The following is a 15,786-nucleotide window of genomic DNA, read 5'->3' on the forward strand; positions in this document are numbered from 1 at the left end:
TTCTAAGAATGACTGGGTTTTGGGTTGGGGTTTTTTTTGGGTTGGGTTGGGTTGGGTTTTTTTTTGAGTTTTAATGCCTAGGAGCTTCTTCTGCAGAAAAATACTAAAGTTTTAAAGGTATTAAAACTCTGCTGAGTCTGCCCAGCTATTAAAGGGATGCTTGAACATTTCTAAACAGTGTCTGTGGGTGCTTTATGATTATTTTTTTTTTCATACGACTGTTGGAGAGGGAAGTGATTCTCTTTTTACTTATGCTAACTCTATGACACTGCCTTCAATGGAATTTCACATACTGAAGCTTTCAGATACTGATGTCTGTATTTATGTGAAAGTTTTTTGGATATTAATCTGTTTTTTATTTGGAATGCCATTTTGGAATGGATTTTACTGGAATGTCATTGCCAGCATTCCCACCAGGTAGATTCATTTTGCAATCAGGGATGCATTTCAATACCATTCCCGTACTAATGGAGCACACCATGGAGGTTGCAAGAGTATCTTTGTAGACTCATTTGCTTTTATTCCATGTTAATCTATCTTAATAAATTATGACCTTACTGTGTAATGCTGGCTAGCAAGAAACTTCCACAAAACTTGCTTTTAAAATGCTCTCAGAAGCCTGATTCGTGATTAATTTTTACCATCTGGTTTACAGCATGAAAAACTTGAATGTTAGAAAATCAACGCTTTCTATTCTTTGTTTCTCCTTTGCAGGAGGCTCTTACCCCTCAAAAATGTATCCATCACATCATTGTTCGGGGGCTTGTGCGTATTCGCTGTGTACAGGAAATGGAGAGGATACTTTATTTTATGACGAGGAAAGGGCTAATTAATACAGGGATTTTATCAGTCAGTCCTGACCAGTACCTTCTTCCTAAAGAATACCACAGTGTAAGTTGCTGTAGTAAAATCTATGTTATTAGTGCTATGAAACTACATGGCACATGTTATATTTTTTTGCGTTCTGGATTTTTTGCTCATTGACATAAACAGTTGAAATGATAGGTAAAATGACATCTAAAAGCAAACACACTGCATGTTTTTCACATGGTTCTCATCTGCCTTCAATGGTTATGGAAACTACAGACACAGGATTCTTCCTAGCAAGGTTATTTGTTCCCACTAAAATCTATGGAATTCAGTCCTACGGATTTGTGCTTTCTGTGAGCTTTTTCAGATGGATGGGAACTGTGTGAAAAATATACAATACACTTAGGTTCTTCTCATGGTTTAACTTTGTAATACACCTCTGCTTCCATAGGTGAGAAAACTCCTATTCCATATTGGTTTGCAAGAACTCTGATTAAAGGGTACATATTTATGACTAGCAATTTGCCTGACAGCACACAGAAACTTACCAAATTAATGTATTCTGTAATGGCATATCTCCTAGAAATTGGAAGTTGATTTATGTTTGGAAAGTGTATTTGTGTATGTTTTTACTTCATAAAATAGTTTTTACTGGTCAACCCAATCTGTGATGGAAATCATTACAAGGTAAGTGTGTTTCTTGTCTGGTAACTTCAGTTAGATTTTGTTACTTGACTGATAACTTCAGCTGTTTCCATCAGAAGAAATTGAGACATCTGCTTTTAAAGTCCTTAAAAATTGTAACTATTTTCAAAGCTACAGTTGACCTTTTCTCTATATTAAATGCACTATCATCGTAAAAAGTTATCACTGATCACTTTAGAGGACAAGAGAGCCTAGACTTCAGAAACCTACAGGTATTTTTAACTTTAGCAAGAAGAAAAATAAGCGTGCTATGATAATTTCTATTTTAGTTCTAACTATATTTATTTAAATCTTTCTTTTATTATTTCTTAGAAATCTGTCATTATTGTTGGGGCTGGTGCAGCAGGATTAGCAGCAGCCCGACAACTGCACAACTTTGGAATTAAGGTAAGAAACTTTAGACTACGTTACTTAAAAAATCAGACTTCCTCTGCTTTGAAAGTGTTCTTCAACAGAATGAAAAAAATTGCATTCTTGTTACAAGCATTTATGTATAGGGCATCCTAATTAATTTGTAAAATCTGGGGTTTTACTGAGTAAATCTGCTGTTTAAAAACAGCATTTATTTGTATCTAAAATTCAACAAAGCAGGCAGTGAATATTTTACATAGACTTGGGTTGGGAGGATAGGGGAGACATGGATATTCATGTCCAAACAATGGGACAGTAGATGATGGCTGTTTAAATGAGGTGGAATTTTCTGTGGTTTGTGCACTTGACTGTACTTACTTGTTGCTTATTAAAAACAAGCAAATCACGTCTTTCCCTTTTCCCTCATATTTATCAGTGAGAGTGTGATCTCACGATATTTACATGTTGACATAATTTTATACATCAGAATATGCTTATGAAAATCTGTGGGACTCTCTATACATGAAGTGTTTGCAGGGCTGATGGTTTAAGGAAATGAATGAGCATCTGACTTTCCAGATTTATGTATTTCTATGTTCATATACGTATATATTTATATGAATCCCTGAATCCTGTAGGCCCACTATCTCATTCTTTGATTGCTAAATAGAAAATTGCAGTGCAGCATTTCTGTACATCAAGTCCTGTGGAAAGCTATCCTGCAGTCAAATACATAAATATCAACTGGCAGGACCTTTTTTTGAATACATAAAATCTTTTTTTTATATATATACACACTGTTGCTTTCTACTGTTCTGGAGAGATGGAGTTTCTCTAAAAAGACTTTCTCTAAAAATAAAAAGATAATATAAGTAAGGGTAAACACATTCAGTCAGACATCCATCTAGTCCAGTATCCTCTGTCAGTCTGTGAGAAGCAGTGGATGCCGAAGGAGGTATGTATGAATGGTGGAAATGCATGAGAATGGGGTTTTCTTGGCGTATCCCAGGAATAAATTTCTCCAAAAGGTGTATGGACTTCCTCAGATGGATACTGCACCCAGATCATTGTGTTGAATAGCCTGTAGCATGCCTTCAACTCCGATTTTGAGATTAGGACTTTAGCTTTTTTTAAAAAGAAGGCTTATTTTTGTTAGGGTTGGTTCTTAAAGAAACAGGTATTTTATATGTAAATGTAAATATATCCCACAGGGTAACTTTTAAAAGACAATTTAAATGCATAAATGAACTATATCCACAAACGAAAATAAATTGTTAAGATTGTTAGCATGGCTGGATTGCTTGGGGTTTTTTTGTTCTTTCGTTTTCTCCTTTGCTCTGGAGTTGAACAGGTATGTTTAATATAATTAAATCTTACCATTTACTAAGCTGCATTGTGTCATAGGTCATTGTCTTAGAAGCTAAAGACAGAATTGGTGGCCGAGTGTGGGACGATAACACGTTTAAAGGAGTCACTGTTGGAAGAGGTGCACAAATCGTCAATGGATGTGTCAACAACCCAATGGCACTAATGTGTGAGCAAGTGGGTTCCCTGCAGTGGTCATGCATTATCACTAGTGAAAAATGGTTGTTAAAGCCAGGTCCGGGTGGCTGGGTAAGGGTGGGAGTCCTTTTTCATGACATGATTAAAACACTGTTCTGTATTGTAAGTAAACTCCGTGGTGCTACTGTATCTTTGATAACAGCTGGGGAGAGAGAGGGGCTGTAGAATGGTTTCAGGCACGTTATGTAAAGAAAAACCGAGGTGGCTCCAGCTTCAGAACCGGAAGAAACCACTTTTTTCCCCTTTTCTGGAGATAGTCATGTAAAAGTTCCCCAGCAGACTTCCTTAGAGCTAAGAAAGGCTTTACTGTGGGAGGCTATTGCTATGTTGTCGTAACACATACTTCTGTGATGGACTTGCCTTTGCTCAGCCTCTGTATTTCTAGTTCGGTTCCATACAAGTTAAGACAAATATGTCTAACAAGTATTCATGCAAACACACTGCAGTTTGATTTGTTTGGTTGGGTTGGGTTGGGTTGGGGTTGTTTGGGTTTTTTTTGCAGGAAGCTGAATTTCTCCAAGTGGAACCTGAGTATGGATTTTGTTCAGAGGGCCATGCAAATCCAGCCCATGCTGTTTTAACTGTTTAGTGCTCTATAAAGTCATGAGGAAATTCTTTGGTTTTTTTTTTTTTTTTAATTTTAATCATGTTTTAGTTATGAGGTGAGGAGCAATGACTTCCGAATACACCTTGGGTGCCCATCCCTTTGTGGTCATTTGATGTCATCTTTCATTCAAAGTACAAGTGTATCTTGGGAAGAGATCTGCAGCGGTGACCAACAGCCTAGAGAGATGTGAGGATACATGAAAAACACTGGAGCACGCTCTAAGTAACAAGGCCCTAGGAAGAAGTTAGCGCTTTATTTGTGCTGTTTTCTCTAGGCTGACTCTGTAGAACATAAAAACCCCTTTATTCTGATTTACCTCTGTTGTGTGTTCATACAAGTTGGACAAACAGAGCAAGATACTAGGTTTAATTCCAAATAATTTCTTTCTTTGCTTGTTTGTCAATAAAATTGGCAGTAACTGGCAAGCAACATCCTGTCAGTTCCTGAATGCAGGGAAGTGTTTGGGCACCAGGCACCAGAAAGTTGTAGAAAAGAACTGATTTTAATGGCGACTTAGAGAATAAGGTGAGGTAGAAATGAAGGAGACTAGTTCATCATGTTTGATTACCAGACCCAACATCTCTGTACTGATTGGTAAGAAAGCTGGAGATAAGGTTTCTTGGAATCTCTGATAAAGAAAACGTTGGAAGAGTGGGGAAAACCAGTTTGTGGATAATTAACAGATAGGAGGATTGTTGGTACTCCAGTTTTAGGAGAATGAGAGTTTGAGTTAATCTGACTATTTAAAGTTCTGAATGTGTTTTCAAGTGGCATCACTTAAATCTGAGGGATTCACCTTACTTTAAATAACTTTGAGCAGGCAAGGCACTGCAGTTTCTTCATACTTAAAAAGCAATAAAATGTCTTTCTCTTAAGCTTGGCATTAAAATGCACAAACTAGGGGAGAAATGTGACTTGATCCAGGAAGGTGGAAGGATAACAGATCCCACTATTGATAAACGTATGGACTTTCATTTCAATGCCATCCTAGATGTCGTCTCCGAGTGGAGAAAAGATAAAACCCAACATCAAGATGTTCCTCTTGGTGGTAAGTGGGAGATGTATTTCAAAGTGAAGATGTTGGCTGTATATTAAATTGACTTTTACATCAGACATTTTTAGAAGCGTATGGCTGTATATCTGACCTTAAATCCAACAGTGCTAACCTGGCTTTGTGGAGGACAAAGTGAGATTGACTACCGTATACACACAGACCAAAATGTCACTTGTAGCTTTTAAGGAAGCCTAATGTGAAGGCTTTTCTAATACTGTACGACTTCTGATGTAGTATCTTGTTTTCATGAGGTAGCTTTTTCAGTGTAACTAGTGGCACTAGCAGTTCAAAAGACTTGCTTCTTGCTGAAGCAGGCCGTAGCTAGCCATAACTCATCTACTTTTGACTAATCTTTCTAAAAAAGAGCCGGATCAAAGCCTTCTGCTGGCAAGAATAGTCCCATCTCCATTGGCAACACCTCCCACCACACTGACAGCACGCAAGTACATTCAACAAGAAAAAAACCCAACTTGCTCAGAAACGTCTGCCTCCCAAATCCTTTCAGCGTGGATTCTGTAAGACAGAATTAGCAACTCCCATGTTTTTCAGTGAACTCTGGATCAAGTTTCTCAGCTCTTTTGATTTCGTAAAAATTAAGCAGGATTTATTTGCAAGGATTCTGCATTATCTCAGTGTATTTTCCTTGACATATCTTCAACTGTATATTGATGGTAGCTAAACAATTAATTTCTCTTCTGTCTCAACTGGCTATCCCAGCTGTGCTGTTGCACAGTGTGGTGGTTTTTTTTTTCTTTGAAATAGTTTAAACTTCTTTTTTTCCTGAAGCTATATATGTTTTGCTTTTGAAGAAGATGATTTTACTAGGGAAGCTTATTAGAATGAAGTTGTATTTTTATCACTGGAAAGATCTGGCATTTTTTTTCTATGAGAAGAAAAACATCTTAGTGCAGATTAACAATCAGCTTGAAAGTCTTGTGATCCAGAGAATAGCATATTGAAATGCAGTAGGACTTCTGACAAATTGTGATACGTTCTTATTTTAAACATGTTCTTTCACAGAGAAAATACAAGAGATCTATAAAGCCTTTATTCAGGAGTCTGGTATCCAGTTCAGTGAGCTGGAAGAAAAAGTACTACAGTTCCATCTCAGTAATTTGGAGTATGCCTGTGGCAGCAATCTCTCTCAGGTGAGTTTTGACAGCTGTGTTCTGAAGTGGTTGAGCTTCACAGAAAACAGGGTTGGAAGTAACATTGAGAAGTCATCTGATCCATCCCATGGCCCCAAAGGAAGAATTAGCTATCGCTGAACTGTTCCTACATCCCTAACCTGTTCTTGAAACGCACTGAGACAGACTCCAGCACTGCCTTAGGTAATCTGATGGGAGTTCATGACGTGCTTCCAGCGAGATCCTCTTTAATGTAGAAGTCAAGAGTAGATGGTGCAGTGGAGTAGGGCATTTTGCTGAGATGCTGGGTGGTAGGATTCACAGGAAAGTTGATCTTCCTCAGATGTTGTGTGTGACTTCTGCTTCTCAGTTCTGTGTTTAAAAACTGAGGTATTTCTCTACCTTGCTAGGTATCTTGAGAATAAATGCATTTAACTTCTGAAGTGTTCCAACGCCCTGACGGTGGGCCCCAGTTCACCACTCCTAGGTATTCTGTTGACTATGTGATACTTGGCTTTCCTCGCGACTTCAGTTTTAACCAAGCAGGTTCAGGAAATATCAAAGTATGATGTTGTTTGCAGTGCATTATTTACTCAGTCCTGTTGCTTGGGTTAAAGATGCTTAGGGTCAATTGTACTACGGTAGTGGGAACAGCCGATTGATATGTGCAGATGCACAAATCTGATCTGAACTGAGAAGCACATAACAACATAACAAAAATCTGCAAGACAATGCTGTACCAGGGCAGTCGATGGAAAGTATTGTGATGTGTCAAGCTTTCAGACTTCATGAGCACCCAGGGGAAATAAGAAAGATGTTAAAATCTCTCTTACCTTCAATTTTAAAATCAAAATATGAAGTAGGAATTGGCATTTGAATAGCAGTTTGAGAATTGCTTCAGATTTTTCACTGCTATGTGGCGATTGCTTAGTGCGAATATCACTATTGTACTATGAGTTTGCAGGGGAGAAGGGCAATGAAAGATATCATGGAAGAACCTCCAAAGTGACATAAAAATTCCATTGAGTTTTTTTGTATCTTATTTTCCCCTTCGTGTTGGGAAATGAAACATTTCCATTTTTATTTGAAGTGTTAAAGCTGTAAAGTCAGATTTCTTTGCCAGAGACAGAGAACTGAAATAAATACACTGCAGTCCACCTGAATTTTTGTACTACTTTCCTTGTTTTCTCTACCAAGCAGAACTATAAATTACCTGCTAGTAACCAATCCATATTATGACATTGCTTAATCCAGCAATTCGTATGTTTTATAGTGGCCTTAGGTAAATAAGCCGTTTGCTTTTGTCAGTGTTGCCATACATTCTGGTGATACACTCCCCCCCCTAGTTGTGAAGGGAATTAGGGTGGCTTCTTTTAAACTCTGGGACTTCTGCTAGTGCCCATGTCACCTCACCAGTAGAGACAGCTAGTTATGTTCTGTCCACAGGTATCTGCACGCTCATGGGACCACAATGAATTTTTTGCCCAGTTTGCTGGAGATCACACACTTCTAACTGTGGGATATTCTACTGTGATTGATAAATTGGCAGAAGGGCTGGACATCCGGCTGAATTTCCCAGTGAGTCTGGAAAATGTTGATGCAGTGCCTGTCTTGGATTGCTTTGAAGCACCCACTCATGGCTTTGTAATCTTTTGGAGCAGGCAAATCTCTGCCTGTGATTATTTCAACTTGTCTTTAAGAAAAGCGAGGACAATTTCAGCATTTCTGGAAATCCTCTCTGAGGACTATCAGTACTTAAATATTATGATATGATGAGCTTATATGTTAGAATCATGATGATTTTTCTTTTTCAGCTTCCATGGAGGCTTTTTTTTTTTTTCTTTCAATATTTCTCTGGAAATTTGTGTTCTTCAGTTTCCAGTTTGCAGACTGGTGCTATAGTAGCTATTCTTGTCTAAATTTGCATTGCATATGTCGATTTGGTAGTATAATCTTCTTCAATTTGTCTTTCAATAGGTACAGAGCATTGACTATTCTGGTGAAGAAGTACAGGTCACTACTGCAGATGGAACAGTGTGGACAACACAAAAGGTACCCAATATGCTTCAAGATTAAGGATTCTAGGGAACACAAGAACAATATTGACAACATGTTCTTTTTGTCTTTTTTTTTTTTTTTTTCCCCCTCCTCAGAAGACTATTTAGTCCAATTTCTCCCCACTGAAAGACGAAAACTCATATATTCTAGTGACTCATATTTGGATGTCCTAGAGCCTATTTTTCATTGAGGACGCTTGAGTTTTGAGTACTAGTTGATTTGAAGAACTAAGCACTATAAAGGTAGTGTTAAAAATGTGAAGCAAATAGATTTTTATCTGGCCTTTCGAGTGACAGTTACGTTTTCTGGTTCCATTCCCTACTCAGCTTTACCCAATTTAGCATGTGAATCTGCCCTGTTAAAAGTTTTTCCCGTTGGTATGCAGGATTTGATAACCCATATTTCTCAGTCTCCCTTATTCCTTGTATCCCCACTTGCTTCATGCTGCGTAATTTAGCTTTTAGTAATTTTTAAAATGACACATAAACTTAATCAAGATTGGATTGACATCAACAGTGTTACTGAGCATATTTTAAAGAGAAGGGATCTGTGAAGGAAGAAAAAACCCAAACAAAACAATGACCATCTTCTCTCCTTTCAAAAACACAGTTTTGTTAATCTGAGAGCCATTGACTGTAATTTACAGGAGGTATTAAAATTCGTAGCATGGTTAGCCACTCTGATACATGCAATTCAACAGACTACAACTTAGATCCTGAAGTTCACTGGTTTTGTTTTCACCTGAATTTAAGGCATGCGTTTCCCATTAATGGGGAGTAAAACCAGACACTAATCTAGAGAAGTTTGGTGAGTATTAGGCTGTATCCTACAAGAGTAATCCAAGATAGTTAAGAGGATGCTGTGAGGCTTAAGTGCAGTATTCAGCTTTTGCTAGTGTTGTGATTGTAATTATTTCTTTCAGGTATTAGTGACTGTACCCCTGGCCCTTCTTCAGAAAAATGCCATTCAGTTTAATCCTCCACTGTCAGAAAAAAAAATTAAAGCCATTAATAGTTTGGGAGCAGGAGTCATTGAGAAGGTAAGTAATTTCAGATTATATTTAATTTTCTTTTCATAGAAACACTGGCTGCTTTGCACCTATTGCTTTTGCTGTGTGTTTCTCAGGATTTATTATGCATTTGGTTTTACTTCTATACAGTAGCCCAGAAGGGCAGAATGCTATCAGGGATCACATGGATTTCTGTTTCTTAGATTTCCCAACTTAATGGAATTTTTAAAGAAATTGCTTTCAGAATCACTTCACAGCTTAAATGTTTTGAGCAAGCCTTCATGATGGTCTTAGATCTTCCAAAATTCTAATAATATGTTTATTCCAGGTCCTTTCAACCTAATAAATACATAAACTATTTCAGAAGAATATTGAAAGTTGTGTATTTGACCAGTGTAAAATCTCCTGCCCTTTCCCAGTGCAAAAAGACAGCCTCTCCTGAAAAGATCCCTAGTTAGATGTATGCTTAGAACAAAACAGTAAGAGAAGTAATGCCAGAAACAGGATTATAACAATGTTGAAATTTAAAGGCAAGATTCAGAACTCCCATCCCACAGAATGGGGATCACTAAGTTCTGTGTTATGTTTGCAAAATTTCTGCTGAATTTCTTGAGCATTTCCCATAGTGAATTCCATTGTGAATTTGATAGGCTGTGCATTTCAGTTTGTGAGACTAGCATTTTTTTTTTCCTTCCCTGTCGCCCTTGGAGAACAGGCCCATATATCCTCTGTTGAAACCCTCTCATAGAACTGGGTGTCTCTAATTGAGTGGAAGAGGTAACAAGCGTTAGAAGAACAACATAATACCATATCCAATTATGAGTTTTGTGGTATGAAATGCTTTAATTCCTTCTCTCTCTCCCCCCTCTCCTCTAGATTGCCTTGCAGTTTCCTTATAGATTTTGGGACAGTAAAATTCAAGGAGCTGATTTTTTTGGTCACGTTCCACCCAATTCCAGCCAACGTGGGCTCTTCAGTGTTTTCTATGACATGGATCCAGAGGTATCATATGCTAGCTGTATTTTCTGTTGGCCCTTCAGAAATTCAGTTTGGAATCTAGGTGCAATAATTACTGAACAATGAAAGTTTTCTTTTTCCCCCCACCCCCACAACTGTTAAAAGAAGTGGAAGCGGTGTTATTTATCAAGAAAAAGCTGATTGATATTTCATTGTAATAAATGGGAATGTTTTCCTATGTTTGGATACAAATTAATGTACAAGCAAGTTAATGCTTTTATTTGCAAACTAGCCTGGAAACAAGTCTGTAATACCTGACTGTAGATGTACTAATATGGAAAAAAGTCTACCAGTCACTTTAAGTTTAGGACTTCTGTTCCCATTTAAATCAGCTAAAAATCCTGTTAAAAAGATCATGCTGGCTTATTAACACTTAATGGCTTGCACTAGCCTGAATAACGATATGGAATGACAGAAGAAAAGAGAAACGCTAGGCGTTGTATGAAATTGAGGTCTGTGGGGTCAGTCCCAAACTCATGAATTTCAAAACAAATTTTAATCAGTTGCACTGACATCATGTTTCTCTTCCCTGCCAGTTTCAAGCAGACACATTACACATTTCTATCTTACCTTTTGGTGCTTTTACAACAACTGCTGCTTACTACTTGGAAGCAATTAAAAGGCCATTTTGTAACCTTATGGCTTACTCCAAAAGGACACCATCCTGTGAAGACTGTGCTGTGTTACTACACTATCTGTGCCTGTATATGACTTTCCTTAAACAAGTTTTTGATACTTTTAAGTTTACTCTACATGAGGTTCAGTGTGCTGGTGCTGTCCAGAGACACTAGATATAATTTGCTTGATAGCTATCTTCTGCTAGCTATCAAGTTTAGTAACAGACGAATTGTCTTATATAAACGAGAGAGGGAGAGTTCTTTAAAGGAGTTGAGAACCTGTGTGCTATTCTGTAGTCACCGCTTCATCTTTGAAACTTCTGCATGGTAGCAGATTTCTTGAAGTAGAAGGAACTGAGCTTTCATTGCTTGGGCCAAGATCTGCTGGTAAGAACTTAGTATTGGCCTAATCCAAAATGTATCTTACCTAGTATTTAAATAGATTCTCTTTGTTACTGCCTTTTGAAACTGGAGTACAGTTGAGGTGGAATTTTGGCAGGGAACTGGAGCTTAAGAGGTCTTTCACAAAGAATAACACTATAAATGTCAAGTCTTTTGGTGTAGCCTTTAAATAGGTAGATAGGAAGTTTTTAGTTAATTCGGCAAGTTGTAAAAGGGGCTGACCGTAACACAGATCTGTGAACAAGACGTCGGAAGATGTTAGTAATTTAGGCATAAATACTGTAGAGTATGAACCCTTTATTTTAAGGAATCGAACCCACTTCCCTCTAGAACACAACTTGCTTTGCAGCTGAAATCTCTTTGTCAATACCAATTAAAAGGGACTCTTCAAGAAATACTTCCTAACCTAGTAATTGCGAAAGGATCTCATATCTTAATGTCTTGGTTTTAGGGCAAACAAAGCATTTTAATGTCAGTGGTCACTGGAGATGCTGTGATGACCATTAAGAATTTAGATGATAAACAAGTACTGCAACAGTGTATGACTGTACTTCGAGAGCTGTTTAAGGAGCAGGTAAGAGAAGCCTCTTTTATTAAGAGATTAATTAACTTGCCAACAGGTGTAAAGCTTTCAATTGTATTGCTTCATGATGTATAGGAAAACCTTTGACATTTTAAACTATTTTTCTCGTCTTGTCAGTCTGAGGCAATATGCTTCCTTTGAGATACACTAAAACCACAATGTTTCGTCTTTTGTGTGAAAAATGTGAAGAAATATCTTAGATCAGTTTGAAGGAAAATGGTAATGAATTGAAAAACAGAAATGAACTATCATCCTTTAAAGTGCTTTTAGAAAGGAAAATTAATTAAAATCAGTACTTTAGGCAGGCAACACAAATACATTTCTTAATTCGCTGTCACTTTATCCAAACCTTGCTTTTTTTTGTCATCACCGCTTCAATACATGATAAAAGCTTTAAACTAGATGGATTTGATGATTTAGCCCCCACCCGACCCCAACATGTAAAAAGCAACGGAAATTACAACACCCCCAAACCAAACCAATCCTTTACTCTTCTAATAAGAAACAACCCTTCCTGAGCTGACTTGGGATGGAGGTACAGGCAAAACGATCTATCAAGAGCCCTACATCCTGACTGTAAGAAAAACATTAGATAAAAGTTTCTACCTTTTTTCCTTTCCCCAGCTCATCATTAGGATAAAAACTAATAGGAAAACCAGAGAAATCTAGGGCAAGCAGAAGACCATCACTTAGCAATGTTATTTGCATTCCACTCTATAGACAGTAATGCCTTAGTTAAATGACTTAGGGCAGTTAGATCCCAAGGAATGCCTGTGTTAATGTTCATGGGTGATCTCTCAAGTTCTACTGATGGTTCAGATGTTAGGATTAACGATCTTGGAAAAACTTTGGCATCTGAAAGCTCGACTTTTCCTAGAAAACATACTTTTGGTAATGGCTTTACAGTTACCAGAATCATGTGCAATGTAAGTCCACATACCTGCTATTTGGATCTCATGAGAACGTAGAGGTAGCAAACAGGTCTTTGGTTTTGGTGCCACTCTAGTCTAGAAGAGCAATTTTCATGTCTGTCTCTGTGGTTTATAGCAGCTGTGAATTTCAGGCATCTGTCCACAACAGAGCGGGATTTTCAAAGACCGGATAGCTTCCAGAGGTGTACCAGAACTTCTTCTGGGATGTCGGTGAAACCTGCCATGCTTGGCTAGCCATTGTCTCGATTGCTTGAGTTTTAATCTCTCGTGTGCTACCTGAATGGAATAGTCTATTCGTTGATACCAGATGTTGTGTAAGAGGCAACCAGGGTGCTTCTGTTTACTTGTCACAAGCTCCTCAAGAGTAAGACACAGCTGTAGTTGACAAAGCCTTCATACGATTGTTATCCAGGCTCTTTTGGGTAGAATTGTGTGGAATTTGCATGCTGCAGGATGACAAAGAATACACAGTATTACCGTCATGGCTTAGCTGCAGACGCTCTGACTTTCTGGTTTTTGTTTTCTCCCTGAACCTAGTTTTCAAGCCAGCTCATTTTCTGATCTTGGATAAGTAATTTTACTCCCATGGAGAAGTAACATTATCTCCAAAGTGAAGATTACATTTTGAGATTTAACAAGCTAGAAGTAGCAAAGCATCATGCCTTACCAAGATAAAAAATGCTTACATTATACATACAAACACATTGAATGATGTTGGTATTGGTATTTTATCTGTTTGCAAGAGTATCTGTGTATTTTGAGGAGAATTCTTTTTTTACCCTCATGTAGTTCTAGGTTTACAATATCCAGATTTGTTGCATTCAAAACAGTGCAGCTGTAATGTTTCAGGCATCAGGCAAGTGTAACAAACAAAATTATCTTTGTGGTTAGTAGTATAATAAAGAAAATTGGAATTTAATTCTGGAATGTGATCTAATCTGTATCGTAATAATATTCCATACTCTAAAGCGTACAAGAAACTGTTTATGAGAAACTTCTGTTTTGATTATGCAGGAGGTTCCTGACCCAGTGAAGTTTTTTGTTACTCGATGGAGCAAAGACCCTTGGCTCCAGATGGCATATAGTTTTGTGAAAACAGGGGGCAGTGGTGAAGCTTCTCTAAAGCTTACAAGAAACTGTTTATGAGAAAAAGCTTTCTTTGCAGTGCATAACTTCTGTTTTGATTATGCAGGAGGTTCCTGACCCAGTGAAGTTTTTTGTTACTCGATGGAGCAAAGACCCTTGGCTCCAGATGGCATATAGTTTTGTGAAAACAGGGGGCAGTGGTGAAGCTTATGATATTATAGCAGAAGACATACAAGGAAAAATTTTTTTTGCTGGTGAGGTAAGTATCTTTGTTAGTGTTGATTAAGGTTATTGGGGAAGTATTTCTTACAAAAGATTGGCTTTTGCTAACCAACACCATTAATCTAGAGGCAGCATATAAATATTCTGTTACACAAATAGGCTAATGTTTCTTGATTTTGACACAGAACCCTCTTTATTCATATTATTATTGGGCATGGAACGTCTGCCAAATATTTCAGGTCAGGGTGAACTGCCTAACCATTAAGTGCAGAACAGGACAAGACGACTATACAATCCACTTGTATTTTTAGTCAAATTGTCTTTCCGTTACTCCATTTGTGGGTAATGTAACAAATGCACGCTGCCAATGGTATAGGTGCGTTCTGTACTGGAACAGAACTCACCTCCCGCACTAAAGCGCAGATGGCAAAACAGACCACTAATTTTGCTAGTTGACTTGCTTGCAAATGTTGAAGTTGGTAAAAATCTTAAATATTTCCTCCTAAATTCTTTCTAAGAAGTTTTCTGTGGTTTTTAAAAGTGTTGGTATATACTTAAGGAAAACAAAACTGATCTTATAAACTGAATATCTCTTCTAATAGTTTTAGAAACAATTAATACTTTTTTTTTTTTTAAATACAGGCCACAAATAGGCACTTTCCTCAGACCGTTACAGGAGCTTACTTGAGTGGAGTTCGAGAAGCAAGCAAAATAGCAGCATTTTGAGTACTGAAATTTTGTGTTCATAGATATATTTTTAATTGTTTTCTGTGGGTAAAACTATCTTCAAGTTTCCTATTGCTGCCTTTTTCCTAAGTGGTACTTAAATAGTATATGGTACCTGAAGATAAAATCTTCAGCTTTCTTTTCCTCTTTCTCCCTGACCCCCTTTTTAAGCCCTGATGATACATATTGTTGGGGACTTTTTTTCTGGCTAAGGTATTACCAGCAAGAGTGACATTGGAGTCCCTGGCCACAGCTTAACTAACGGAACTTTTGTTGAGAGTCCTCTTCTGTATGGCTCAAGTCCTGCTATTGTAAACCTTCATTTCAGAAGGTCGGAGTAAAACAAGACTAAACTAACAGACAGCATTAAAAATGCTGGCAGTTAGTCATGACGATGGGAAGTTTCCACTAACTGTGCTTCTCAGGTTGATTATGCTCATAGGAGCTCACACTTGCTCCCAAAAGCCTGAATAGCCTAGACAAATTCTAGAATTATTGTAGGAAGAAACTCAGCTATCATTTTTTTCCACTTGCAATCAATAACCTTTTCTAGAATATTTTTCATATTCTTAGCCTCCACTAAGTGGGCTTTGGAATATCAAGTTTGTTCCTTTAAATCAGACTGCTGGAACAGTTTACAGTGCAATCATAGAAAGGTTATTGTAGCTAATAAAAACTTGAAAAATTAACTTTTACATTACTTTAAAAAACTTTGAAATATTCTCTCTGCTGCTTATTCAGAGAAATTCTTGTTACGATAATAGGCTAAGTTTAGATTTGCTTAGTGCTTCTGATCACATAGAAACAGGACAGCTTAAAAAGGATATTGTAGTTCTAAGATTATTTTGAAAACAAACTTCCAAATTCATTTGGGCTGAGTAGAGGAACTATCTACTGATACGAGTGCACAGTGGGGA

At 37.5% G+C, this 15,786-nt stretch overlaps 1 protein-coding gene across 2 annotated transcripts in view; it reads left to right on the forward strand.

Moving 5' to 3' along the window:
* The window catches only part of KDM1B (lysine (K)-specific demethylase 1B), a 23,381-nt gene extending 8,512 nt beyond the window's left edge, over nucleotides 1-14,869 (forward strand). Inside the window, exons 9-20 of one of the 2 annotated variants that reach the window (XM_009701527.1) lie at nucleotides 715-891; nucleotides 1,828-1,902; nucleotides 3,271-3,408; nucleotides 4,913-5,084; nucleotides 6,111-6,238; nucleotides 7,664-7,795; nucleotides 8,195-8,269; nucleotides 9,198-9,314; nucleotides 10,161-10,286; nucleotides 11,772-11,894; nucleotides 14,028-14,180; nucleotides 14,786-14,869. In XM_009701527.1, the coding sequence (XP_009699829.1) occupies nucleotides 715-891; nucleotides 1,828-1,902; nucleotides 3,271-3,408; nucleotides 4,913-5,084; nucleotides 6,111-6,238; nucleotides 7,664-7,795; nucleotides 8,195-8,269; nucleotides 9,198-9,314; nucleotides 10,161-10,286; nucleotides 11,772-11,894; nucleotides 14,028-14,180; nucleotides 14,786-14,869 (1,500 nt within the window). The remainder of the gene's footprint in view (nucleotides 1-714; nucleotides 892-1,827; nucleotides 1,903-3,270; nucleotides 3,409-4,912; nucleotides 5,085-6,110; nucleotides 6,239-7,663; nucleotides 7,796-8,194; nucleotides 8,270-9,197; nucleotides 9,315-10,160; nucleotides 10,287-11,771; nucleotides 11,895-14,027; nucleotides 14,181-14,785) is intronic. The other variant, XM_009701528.1, reaches the window with a different exon arrangement.
* The last annotated feature ends 917 nt before the right edge of the window (nucleotides 14,870-15,786 follow it).

Source organism: Cariama cristata, unplaced genomic scaffold (assembly GCF_000690535.1).
Source record: "Cariama cristata isolate BGI_N322 unplaced genomic scaffold, ASM69053v1 scaffold3866, whole genome shotgun sequence".
NCBI classification, from domain to species: Eukaryota; Metazoa; Chordata; class Aves; order Cariamiformes; family Cariamidae; genus Cariama; species Cariama cristata.